Below are 12,924 nucleotides of genomic sequence, written 5' to 3'. Positions count from 1 at the left end.
TTTCTTTGCCAGCCGCACAGCTTTTTGAAGCCAGAAAAGCAAACAGGGACTCGCTCGGCGGCCAGGACGGGCAGTCCGGCCCCAAAGCGGGCAGCACGTTTTCTTCTGATGGAAAACATCTGTACAAGACGCTGCTTTTGTATTTCACTGATGCCAAATGGCGCCGCTTCGCATTTATCCAGCCGCTCAGGTGCGCCGTGGAGGTATTTTGGTATTTATCTCGAAGGCTCTGGGCTCTCACCATCCTCATTCCGGCACAGGCCACAAACAGCAACTTATTTCAACGATGGGTTTTAATAACTGGGAATAAAACTGCACAAAGGTTAAGTACCATTTTTAGCTCTTTGTGCAGTTTTATTTCTATAGAGCTTCAGGATAAAGAGGTGCAGAAAAGGCTTTGGCTGCTTTGCCGCATCCCAGCCACAATTCCTGGCCAGCTGCCTGTGCCCTGTGCCACAGCACCTCCATTTATCATGGAAAAGCACCGACAGCAACACGGAACAATTTATACGTGGAGTTTCCTTCTCCTGGAAGGATCTAAACAAGCTGTTTTAAGGTGAAAAGCAGCTGGGCGGCGTCACAGACAACAGGATCCCCAGTGAGGGGAGACATGGGGATACAACACACGATTCCTCTGCTCGACCAAAAGGCAAAAAATCCTTCTTTTTAGCAAAAGAGTTGAAATCGAGGATTATCGCACCGAGCAGCCAGGTCTGCTCTGCGGCAGACGAGCCCGACGCGTGTTGCTTTCCGAGGGATCGATCCAGCTCCGGCTGCACCGATGGGCTCGGAGACACCGCTGATCAATTACGGATTAACGACGAGATGTGCTTAACGAAAAATGGGTGAGTGTGTGGGAAACTATTGGGAGGCCTCTACGTTTTCTCCGAACGATACCCTAGTGCTAAATTAATAAAAGAAAAGCAACTTGGGTCTTTGCCAGAACAAAGCAGCGCTGAAATAACAACTGCAGGGTAATCACTTAATAATGGTGGTGGCTTCTTGTCCAATACCTTGTGCAGGCTCTCATGGTCCTTCCACATTTTATTTTATACTCTTTAATTTCTGCGCTTTTAAGAAAATGACTTATTTATTTTGTGGGAGCTTCACCTGAAGAAGAAACGGTTTAAAAATTGGTAGCAGATGAGTAGTAAGTCGGTCTAGAGGTCTCTCTTAAAGAGGCGAATTAATTGGGGTTCAGGTCTACAAATTAAATCTCTTAATAAATAACAAAACCGCCCCTTAGGGAGACTACATCCAGTGCTAACCAGCAATGAAAGGAGAGCGTCCTGGAGCCCACACTTGATTTATTTTATCAAAAGAACTGCATGCTCACAGTTTAACAGCAGAGCCTGGACTGAAAACTACATTTATTTTCTCTTCCTTACTCTTCTAGAAAACTGAAGATCTATTCAACTGCTTAGCCAGGAAATTAAATCTATATAAACACATATACTTGTATTTTGTACCCAATCATAACTTTCAAATCTCTTATTAAAGAACTGTGTCTGCTTATATGGAATTTCTTGGATCGCTCTCAGCTGTCGATCACACAGGAACCAATGTGCCACCATTTCCACCGCGCTGCAGACAACATTCACACGCGCAATAAATGCAAATTCTTGGGGATTTTCTGTTTTCTTCAGCAAGAGAAAACCAATTCCCCTCTCGTGCTTCCCCAAAAAAGTCTCTCTGCGCCCGTTCCTTGGTGGATCCCGACAGAGCTGGACGCAGCGAAACGCTGGAGCCTCTTCCAGCCCCCCGGGGAACGTCCCATCCCACGGGGAGCCCCAAAACGGGGACAGAAATCGGAGCCAACACGTGAGTCTGAAACAGGATTTACCTGGTTTGTACTGGTACACCGGCCCTTCGCCCGAGCTCTCGGTGAAGCCTGAGTTGGCGTCGGTTCCCTCTCCCTCCGAAACGCTCTCGGCACCGTTCCGGACGGGTTCTGCCTCCTGTTCGCCGTTTTCTTCCACAGGTTTTGCTTTTTTAAGCTCTGAGGGGTCTTGATCCAGTTGAAACCCATGGCTCATTTTCTCCTGTTCGGATTCAAGTACTTTGTCACCTGAAAGTTCCTCTTCTCCTTTAGGCTGAAGCACAGACGGAAACACAGAGGTTACGTTACAAACGCCCTGCCAAAATTCAAAGCACGCGAAACGACTCCTCGTTTATTCATCCGGCATTTTTGCATGTAACAGGAATATAGACGCATCTTAAACCGCGATATGGAGATCAGGAGCAACACACAGAACTGCCGGGTGATTTATCGGTTCATTCCCAGAGATAAACCACCGATAATTAACTTCAAAGGGAATGCGGCGCTCGCTTGGGGGATCCTCCCTTTAAACGTGCGCTGCTAATTGGAGCAGATCTCGGTCAAGGAGGTGACGTGACATCCAGCCACAGCTTCAGCATCTTGGTTTCAGGAAAACACTTTTAATAGTATCCCTGGCTGTTAATTTTAGAGCTCTCGGAGGACACAGCCCCATTCGGAACTCAGAGAGGGGCGGCGTTGGGAACGAGCTTCTCCTGCAAGAAACCCCAACATGACTAAAAACATTAGACAAAAGAAACATTTAACCAAGGATGCTCTGGAAGAGGCTCTCGATCCTTTCACCTCCCTGCCTGAGGGCACCACACCCTAAAATGCTTTTTGCAGATTTTTTTCAAGGGAATACTCAGAAAAATTAGCATTGGTGAAAACACCGAGTGGTCCAGGAGACACGACTCCTCTACTGAACGATGAAGAAAGCGTATAGAGTATAAACTTGCGCAGCCCGGCGACGTCCTGCGCTCTCTGGCTTGACAACGGGCACAGAGATGCTTTTCATTTCCTCGAGTTACCCAACTCTCACCTTTCCCGTTGCACAGACCGTCTGTCACAGCGCGACACCTCGCACGGGAGCATTTTAAGCATCTATTCCCCCAAAACAGAGGGGAAAGCGCTTACATATAATTCATAATGCACACACGAGCCTATCTGCTGCAAACACGTACACAAAGGGTGAAGTACCATCCGCTACACTCCAGATTCACTCAGCAACAACTTGGCTTTTAGAGCAGAAAGGTTCAATGATGTTTGTGGGGAGGGAACAGCAGACGAGTAATAACGGCATAAAAATCCCGAGTGAAGCAGCAACGCTGCCCTGCGTCCCATCTGGCCCGCAGCAGGTTTTATACATGCACGGAGCAGGCTGAGTTTTCACATTTTTACTCTCTTACCCCCTCTGGGATCTATTCCGACTGCAGTTTTACCCAGGACATTAAACAAAGAGCCTCCTCCTGCGACATCCCTACCAGAACAGCGGCAACGGAGATTGCGTTACTCATCTAACGGCTGGCGAGGTGGTTTTGCTCTCCATCAGCTGCTCAGCAGGAAAACCAAGCTCGGCCATGACATCATAATGACATCAGAACCTGCCCCGTGTCACCACGGTGGCCTCGAGGACCCAAACCGGGGCAGCACGAAGGGATTTAAACCCACTTTTATCCCATCCTTCCCCGGAAAGGCAGCAGTTACACGTTCTTGAATGCTGGGAGTTGTTAAATTAGGCAAGAAGGAAGAAAACCGAAAAGCTTCAACGAGGAGCAGACTAAAATGCTGGGGAATATCACAGTTCCCTCCCCAAAAAGCCTGCGCTGGATCTTTGTGAGACAACTTGGAAGCGGCACGTCTAAAATACAGTTTCAAGAGAGCAACAGCGTCATTAAGTGTGGTAAAATAAGCCTGTGGTTCCCCCGTACCTCTGTGTCCGCCTCTGTGGCCTCCTCGGTGCCCTGGGTCCGCTCTTTTGGTTTCTTCCACGTCTTTGGTGCAGTTACGGCTGGTTGGGCTGCAATACAAGCACAGATCTGTTACAACACGTCATCATACGGAGCGAATTCGGCCCTGGGCGACGCGCGTCCCTCTCACACCGTGGTTTTACACCCAGGAAAATGAAGCAGTGGCAGCTTTGCGGAGGATTCGGCTTCATATCACCCCGTTTTGTTTCAACGGGGTAATAACACAATCGTTAGTGCGACATTAAAACGCGGGAATTGTTTTACAAGTTGCTCGTTCAAGCTCGAAATGGTACTTGTGATAGCAAGGAGTTTATTGCCAACAGTATAAGGATCGCGCAGGGCAAAACAAAACCTTCAGGAACGGATTTTTTTTCTCTTTTAAAGGTTGTTCTCAACGTATTTTGCTCAAGAAATATTATAAGAATTAACCATCATCTGGATACACACCATAAACAGACCAAAAATCCCAGTATCTCATCCAAACGCACAACTCCTTCAATCCTGCAGCGCCACCGGCTCTCCTGAGCTGGATTTCCATCTCAATTTAAAAGCAGGTTAACAACCCCCCCATTCATTAATTCCCCTGGCCAACTGATTCAAAGAAAACACCACGTCATATTTCTAAGATCTGCAGTGATTTACTCCAAGCGCTTTTTTTTTTCCCCTCCAAAGGGTAAAAGAAACCACACCACATATTAAGAGGAGACAAAGCCATTAAAATCCAATATGCTCGTAATTTGTTGCAAGCACTACCGGTTTAAATTCTGGTATTAGGCACATGTGCATATTTAACACAGCGCGTAAACAGAATTGGTTCCGTGATTGAATTTACTGCAAACAGATTTGCAGCTCGAGCCTTTGGTTTCTAGCAGATACTGTGGAAAAACACAGCGTGCGCTTATTTTATCATGATAAAATACAATTTTGAAAGTCTTTGCAACTAATAAATGAAGAGAGTGTTAATAATAATAGCATATTTTGTTCGTATGGGCAAAGAGAAAACTGGATTTGCTCCGTTCCCACCGCCCTCAAAGATCCCGACCCAAAGCCCAACAGGAGCCATCGCCGGCCATAGCAGATTTTTATCTTCGTGCTAAACACCACGAAAGCAAAGGATAATTAAAGAAATAAAGATTAATTCAAATAATTCAACTATTCAAACATCATCCGGCCATTCACAGAACTGATGGTTCACGGAGGAGCTGGAAAAATCATCCGCGTTTCCCGAACTCTGAGTCCCGCGCGTCCCGTCCCGACGGAGAAGCTTTAGGAGCAGTCCCAGCAGTGACCCCCAATTTCCCGGGGTGCAAAAGAGTCCAGAAATGGCCAAATAGGCAGAGGTTGCAAAACGCCTTTGCCTTACGTAACCAGGGTTGGGTTTTCTTACCCCTGCCAGCAGCTGAGTAACAATAACCGAGGTTTTCTCACCGTTTTGGGGTGAAATCGCGGTTGGGTGAGGGCCGGGTGTCCATGCGGGTGGGGCTTTCTGTGATTTACCTGAGCGAGGCTCCACAGTTCCCTCCTGCTGCCCAATCTGCTCAAATTCAGGGAAAATTTAGCGCTTTTCAAAAACCAACCCACTGCCGCGATACGACACCTTGTTCGGTGACGCTGCTTCCACGGTTTGGGGGAATTTCTTCGAGGAACGGGTCACGTCTGCGCAGTAATGACCTCAACACAGCCAAGTCACTTAATTGATTCGCCCCAAAGTTTTTACTTGCACAGAATTTCACTGCACTCAAGCTCAAACTACACTACAGAAAACATCCACGGTGCAAACATTTCATTTTTAAACACGTAAAAATAAACCCAGCGTCACGGATTTGGGTTGGCGAAGGTTTGAGGCATTTCCTTCCTCATCTGTCAGGACGTTAACACTATGGCTTCTCAAGAAGACATTTTCTTCACCTTTCTTTTTTGGCAAAATAAAGCTATAGAAAGGCTGTGATCTACTGAAGGAGTCCGGCAGCTTTCGCCTTGTTTTAATGGTGCGGATCCTCCTGCTCTGGGGCTCCCCTGCCCGAGGACGCTCACCAGACACTCGCTTTTCACCCCAAACTTTTCTCTTTGCAGCCGGTAACTCCGTCCGACACCCGCCCGTGTCCCAGAGCCGACCGCGGTCCCCGGCAGAGTCGTCGCTCAATTGTTTCCCTCTTCAAACAGCAGACAGCACATTCTTTTTCATTTTCTCTTGAGCTCTCCTTCCTGCTACAGGAACCGACCCAACGGGAGGATTTACGCTCGTGTGCGCTGAGAAAATTTAAAGTGAGTTGAGGTGTCAAGCGTCCCAGAGCCCAAACCCGACCAGGACGACACTGCAACCATCTGAAAATCGAGTTTCGGCTGCGAGAATCTCTGGGAGACGCAGGGAAAACAAAAGGTAATTTATAAAACGGAATATCTTAAAAAAAAAAAAAAGAGAGAAAGAGCAGGAGCACTAAAGTAGGCAATGCTTAGCAAGGATGTAAAGATGAGATATGACTTCTAATGTAGATTGGTATTTTTACTCCTGTTACCTCTCTTATCTTTAAGAAATTCCCTTTTTCTTTTATAATATGAACTATAATTTATAATAATAATAATTATTATTATTATAGAATTATAATTTAAAATTTGAATTCCATCGCGAAGCTCAAATGAATTAAATCCTCCAGCTGCTGTAGGGCTGGAAAGAGTAAAAAAAAAAAAAAAAAAAAATTAAAAAAATCATTTTTTCCAGCCTAGCCGCACCGTGTTCTCCACGAACATCTTTCCGCAGGAGATCCCAGCCCAGGGTGGAGAATCCAGTCTCCTCTCTGATGTGGGTACCAACCGCTATGCAGAAATTAACACCAGCTCTTCGATTTCTATTTTTTAGCCAACGTGCCATTAAAAACTAAAGCAAAGACTCACCCTCGCCTTACAGCTCATGGGAAAGAAAACATATTCCAGTGGGTTATGGCAGCAAACCAAGAAAAGGTGATACCCCATTTACGTTTCCAGCTCTGGGTGCTGGAGGTATTTCTCCAAGATATTTCCAATTATTGCCCCAAGTTGCCTACGAAACCCAGGGACTCACAGTCAGTTGGGCTGCTTTATATTGAAATACATCTCATAAATTAGTTCTGCAAGAAACAACCATTTAAATTCAACTTGTATTAAGCTCTTTTGGCTTCCTGCGTTCCCAGGAGTTCTGCCTGGGACTGACATCAACCTCTTATTTTCCTCTTTGCTTGTTGTAACAGCCACAACATGAACATTACGGCAAATTCCGAGCGTGTCCTAAAGGCTTTGAGTCTCCGGTAGCGTCTCTGTCCTCAGAAATTCCGCTCCACCAACACATTTTTTCCTGTTTTGCTCCCCAAGAAGCGCTGGTCCCTCCCCGCAGCCAGCAAAGAGAAAAACCAGAATTTAATCACAAAAGCGACCGCGTCGTCGATGACTTTTCACCGGCGTGATGTTTTTGGTAAGGATTGCAGGCTGAGAGCCAAGTTCTTCTCTTGATAATATCTGTATTTTCATTCCTTGTAACGAAGAGTAGGAATTAATGATTTAAAAGCTCTTGCCCTTTGCAGATAACAGCTCTGCCTGTCCTGAAAACCTCAAAATAACCGTGAGGACTGAGATGCGCTGCCCATGCCCCGGCAGAGCGGGACCGGGTTTGCTCCAACCCCACGTCTCGGTGAATGTTCAGAACAGAACCACAGTCGGCAGCAGGGAACCGCATACCCAGGTACGACATCCTGCGCGCAGGATAAAAAAACCTGCATTTCTCAGTGGTTTAATGCTCTGAAACCCATCAAATCTTCCCCGTTTCGTAGGGATTATAAGCAAGAGCAATGATGCCAATGAGCAGGGTACGGATGAACTAAAATTGCTATTAATATCTTCATTACGCAGGCTAATCAGCTTAAGACATTAAAAGTAGATAGAATATAGCATAAAATAAAAAGGAAAACCAAGCACACTCTGATTTTCTGCAGAATAAGAATATAGCCCAGGTTCATCCTTTTTCCCTGGATCCCAGAGGGTCAGCTCTGCTCAGCTCCGCTCTCTGCCGCTGAAAAATTCCTTGTTTTGAGCTGTAAGAAAGAACTATCGGAGAATAAAGATGTTTAGGGAAACCTCTGCAGTCAATGTATTTGTTTCTATGTATAGAGCTTGATGGAGCAAAGAAATAGAAATATCGTTTCTCTGACTGTTGGATAGAAGCTGAATTCTGTAAAGCGCTTGAGGAACAAGTAAATAGTTTCACTCATCCCTGAAAAGCTGTTGCCTCGTTGAAAATATGGGAATTACACCTGCAAGTCCCAGCGGTGCTGCCAAATGTCGGGAGGAGCTGGATCAACGCACCCCATGGTTTTAGGCAGGTCGGGTTGTAACTATGGAACGGACACTCAGGAGGAAGCGCTGCAGCCTTTAAATTCTTCTTCTTCTTATAATTATTATTGTTTTCCCAGGAAAATCAGATCAGCTGCCATTAAAGGGAATAAAATAGTACAATTTGTGGCCAAACTGCTTTCACTTCTGCTGAAAACCCCAAAGAAATCTTGTTAAAAGTCAGAGATCTCACACCTACCACCATGTGCTTGAGAACTTTCCCTTATCCCAATTTCTATCGGATCTCCAGAGATCATTAAAAAAAGACTCTTGGCCTTTAGTCCAAGGAAACCAAATATAATAAATACAATAACACGGCCCTTTGTCCTCGCTCCTGAAGCTCAGCATCTGTATTTTCCAGCGTCCAGCAATTCCTCACGCAGCCCGAATTAGCAGTCGCCTCATTTAAATCTCAATTCCTCTCTCCAAGGAAGAATTGGGAAATTCCTGCTCAAAATAAGGTTGGCAGAGAGACGCAATATATAGCATTAAAGAAGGGGTAAAGCACCAAAAACTGACTTGGAAAGTATTTTGCTTTCGCTGAGCTACGGAGCTTTTAATAATAATCGGGATTTCAAGTGATCTTTTCCATGACTTGAGAAATATTTGTTTCTGTGTTGCCAAAGCCAACGTCTTGGCTCATGTTTGCTGTCTGGCCTAACAACATTAAAGTATTAAAATTAATCTTCTGCGTAATTAAAAGCCAAAAATGCTGTAAGTAATTTTTTTTTTTTAATTTAAACTACAGGACGTTACAAAGCGAGCAATAACATTGCAAGCTGGAGTCTGGCTGGGTAAAATCTTATTTACACAAAGAGTCCCATTTCTCTGCTTTGTAAGGAAATTAATTTGTGTTATGAAGTAGCTCAGATTGAAAGAACATGCACCAGAGCAGTGAAACGACCGGAGTAAAATAAAAATAGAAAAAGATTAACAGGAAAAAAAAACCCTGTGGCTGGTGCAGTGAAGGGATCTTTCTGATCTCCTCTAGATATTGGATTTTATTTAAGATCCAGCATATCGACCTCGCACAGCATCACACGAATATGGAACGAGGCCAATCTCAGCTTTTCATTTAATTTAATCCGTAGCAGAGCGTAGTCCGAGATGCTACTGATGCCATCGCACTCTTATCGCTTGTTATGAAAGAATAAACCTAAAAAACTCACCCTATTTTAAATGTCACTTTAAAAAAACCAAAAAAAATCCAAACCACAATCTACTCTTTCTTCTTCGTTTCTTGTCCAAACTTCATCAAATTCAAAGGATATTTAAATAAGGAACCTCAGCTTCCCAGTTCCAAAAGGGCTGCAAAACGGGGCGTAAAAACCACATTGAAATGCTCCGACAGTGCCGGGCGCGCACAATGGGCACCACTGTGCTCCCTCCAGCAGCCCAGCACAAGTCACTGATTGATTTAACTCCTTTTCCACAGTTTCATTTCCAGTAAGTGCTGAAAAAAAGTTTTCTGCACAAAATACAGCAAATAAAAAGACTGCGGTCTATATTACGCCGTTAAATGCTAAACTGGCGATGGGACAGGACACTGAAACCAAAGGCAGGTAACACCGCTCGGAGATATAACCTGGATTTTAAAAAGCACCTACAGAAATATCAATTTTTAGTAATTTGCAACAAGTCCTTACATCTCCAGAACCTTATTTTCTGAAATTTTCGAGAACAGCTGAGCCAAGCAAGGAGAAGGGGAAATTTTGCTCATGTGTTACTTTGGCAGAGAAAAAGCAGGTGCTTCGTTAATTAAGGCTGCGCTGATTGAGGTGTGTGACACTGGGCACTTCTGTCGTTGGAAAGAGCTTTAACGGGCCCCTTCACTTACCCACACCTGGTTACACCACCACACGTTTGCATCATTGGAAAAACCCCAGCGGTTCCTCAGAGGTTCACCCGGAGTCCTTCGGGTCTGAGCATTAATCTGGTTTAGGCACCGGATGATAAATCCAGATCAACGGGAACTCAAACCGAGCGGCTGATCCCAGAGAGAAGAGCAGCGTCCTCGGAATTCCCGTTACGGCATCTGCGAGCGCTCCCGACAGCAAAAAGTGAGCCCAGCCAGCCCTGGACACACACCCGAGTCACTTACCTCTTTTATGAACAATTATGAGGTTTTTTTGTTCGGTTGGTTGGGGTTTTTTTGTCTCTGCAAACAAAGATGAGCATTTCGCAATTGCAACAACAGTCACGTGGCAAAATCAGAATTTTTTTTGGTGACAGACAGAAACAGAAACACCCGATGGAAGAAGAACCCCAAAGACGCCTTTTCCTTCACCGTTCGGTTTTACCGCGCACAACTGCGGTGCCGGACGCTCACCTGGGACTGGACTCTTGCTCAAGTTTAAACCCGGAGCCTCCGCGCTCTCCTCCAGCTGCCCGTCGGCTTCTGTCTCTTCCTTCTTCTCCGCATCTTTCATCACCTCTTCGTTCAGAGAAGTTCTTGTGCTCTCCTCTCCTTCTAAATCCCCCTGGACACCAGGGAGGGCACTGGGAGATGGAGGAGGCGGCGGAGAAGGAGCCGTAGTGGTGACAGCAGCGACGGCGAGAGGGGGAGAAGGCGGCGGGGGGGTGGCAGGGGGGGTGGGAGGAGGAGAAGGAGCAGCGGGGGGCGACACGCTGTCCCCTTCCACCGGAGGAGCCTCCGGCGCCTCCGACTCAACAGTCAACGGCGCCGCGGCCGCCTGGGCTACATCTACTGCGCTCTCCGCACCAACAGTTACTTTCTCGCTAACTCCGTTCAGTTCGTTAATTAGATTAGTACTAGCAGTCAGTGGGGTGTCAGCAGGGGCTACGCTACTGGGCTCCTGGCACCCCTCGGCATTGGCCTCTCCAGCGGGCGAAGGGGCCGGCGTGTCGGCGCAGGGTGCGGCGCTGGGTGCGGGCGCTGCCTCCTCTTTCGGGGAGGCCAGTTCACGTGTCTCCTCTGAGTCAGCTGCCAACGCGGATTTACCAGAAACGGCGGCAGCAGGAGCCACCGCGACGGGAGCGGCCGGGGCGGGCGATGGAGCCACAGGGAGTTCTGGGGGGGCGTCCACGGGGGTGGCCTCGGTCGTCTGGCCAGCTTGATCTTTTTTCTCCCCAGTAGGTTCTTGTCTGAGGACTGGAGAAGGTGGTTTTAATACTGGGTCTGGTTTTGACTTCTCTTCTGGGAAAGAAAAGGAAAAAAAAACCAAAAAACAACGTTACAAGCAGCAAATCAACTCCGTTCTCCTTCACTCTCTCGAAGCCACCTCAGTTCTCCTCGCCTGGATCCTGCTCACTGCTCAGGAAGCTCCGAGGAAAACACCAGCAGCTGAATTTGCATCTAAAGGACAAGCCCAGGCAACCCGCAGCTGGCAAATCCAAAAACGCAACCGCTGCTTCTATTTTTCTGAACATAGGCCTTGTGGTAAACTGCCCTCCTTTATAGAAAAGGCCTAAGTTACAAAATGTGGATTTTTTGCAGAAACTGCTGCTGAAAATAGGATTTTTCTGGACTGAAACTACAGAGGACAAAAATATGCCTTAGGTGGATTCTGCCTCAGAGGAGCCCGGGGTTGTACCACCGAGACCTGGGCAAACTCAGCTTTGAAAACACAGGGAAACGGAGCTGGCGGCGAGAGCACCGGCAACCGCTCTGATCCCCCCTTGTGAAATGGGAAAACGACTCCACAACTTATGATGGGCCATTTTTTTTCACAGGTACCATGTATCATGCCATTACTAACAGAGGGTATTTGTTTTTTCTCTTGTTATTTCTCAACTCCATCACTCGTCAGCACATCAGACTCAGGGACATAATCCCCTTTTTTGTTCTAAATATCAGCGCAGATACTTCTACCCAAAAAAAGCAAAACCAAAAAGGGATTTATTTAAGCACATCTGCCACCACAGAACAGCACCGTGGCCTCTTGATGTTCGTGCGCTGAGGGTATCGAGCAGGGTGGGAAAAGCACCGTGAAATGTGCTCGTGGATCACACCAACCCCCGAATCCTGCGCGCTGAGAAGTCCCCGCACGTATCCTGTGAGTAGCAACAGAATTTGCAACACCATCCCTGCCACGACCAGCACGCGGCTACCAAAGCTCTGCGGTGCTCTAGTTAACACACTTATTCTTCTTACATATATACTACTACTTAATATATATACTACTTACATATATATATACACTACTTACATATATATATATACTTACATGTACTACTTGTATATACGATTACATAGTTACATATACCTATATATACTACTTATTGACTATATCTGAAAGGAGGTTGTAGGATGGAGGCTGTTGGTCTCTGCTCCCCAGGAACAAGCGCCAGGACCAGAGGAAACGGCCTCAAGTTGCGCCAGGGGAGGTTGAGGTTGGATCTGGGGAACAATTTCTTCCCCAAAGGGCTGTGGGGCATTGGAACAGGCTGCCCAGGGCAGTGCTGGAGTCACCATCCCTGGAGGGGTTGGACAGACGGACATGAGGTTCTCAGGACATGGGGCAGTGCCAGGGCTGGGGAACGGTTGGACTCGATGAGCTTGAGGGGCTTTTCCAACCAAAATGATTCTGTGATTCCCATTTCTTTTGAACAAAGTAGGAGTCAAAATCCTGAAGGACCCTCTCCCACCTCTGATTTGATGACAAGACGCAGACTGCAAGACCTTGCTAAGGCAAGAGCCTCTGTGCTACAGCTCTACAAGATGGATGAGTTGGGTGTCGCTCAAAGTCAAGGGCAGGGACTCAACGGTCCAGCTCCAAATCAGCACCACGAGGAGCTCAGCTCTGTCTGTCCTCGGGC

The 12,924-nt window shown here is 46.7% G+C and overlaps 1 protein-coding gene across 6 annotated transcripts in view; it reads right to left on the bottom strand.

Annotated features, from left to right (window-relative positions):
• EIF4G3 (eukaryotic translation initiation factor 4 gamma 3) overlaps positions 1 to 12,924 on the bottom strand; it is a 132,267-nt gene that overhangs the window by 32,684 nt on the left and 86,659 nt on the right. For all 6 annotated transcript variants that reach the window (XM_065649808.1, XM_065649809.1, XM_065649811.1 and 3 more), the window contains 3 exons: positions 10,475 to 11,302; positions 3,748 to 3,836; positions 1,844 to 2,093 (listed from right to left, as the gene is read on the bottom strand). In XM_065649808.1, the coding sequence (XP_065505880.1) occupies positions 1,844 to 2,093; positions 3,748 to 3,836; positions 10,475 to 11,302 (1,167 nt within the window). The remainder of the gene's footprint in view (positions 1 to 1,843; positions 2,094 to 3,747; positions 3,837 to 10,474; positions 11,303 to 12,924) is intronic.

The sequence above is a fragment of the Caloenas nicobarica genome, chromosome 22 (assembly GCF_036013445.1).
Source record: "Caloenas nicobarica isolate bCalNic1 chromosome 22, bCalNic1.hap1, whole genome shotgun sequence".
Classification (NCBI taxonomy): Eukaryota; Metazoa; Chordata; class Aves; order Columbiformes; family Columbidae; genus Caloenas; species Caloenas nicobarica.
The sequence above is the reverse complement of the archived record's forward strand: the minus strand, read 5'-3'. Positions and strand labels throughout refer to the sequence as shown.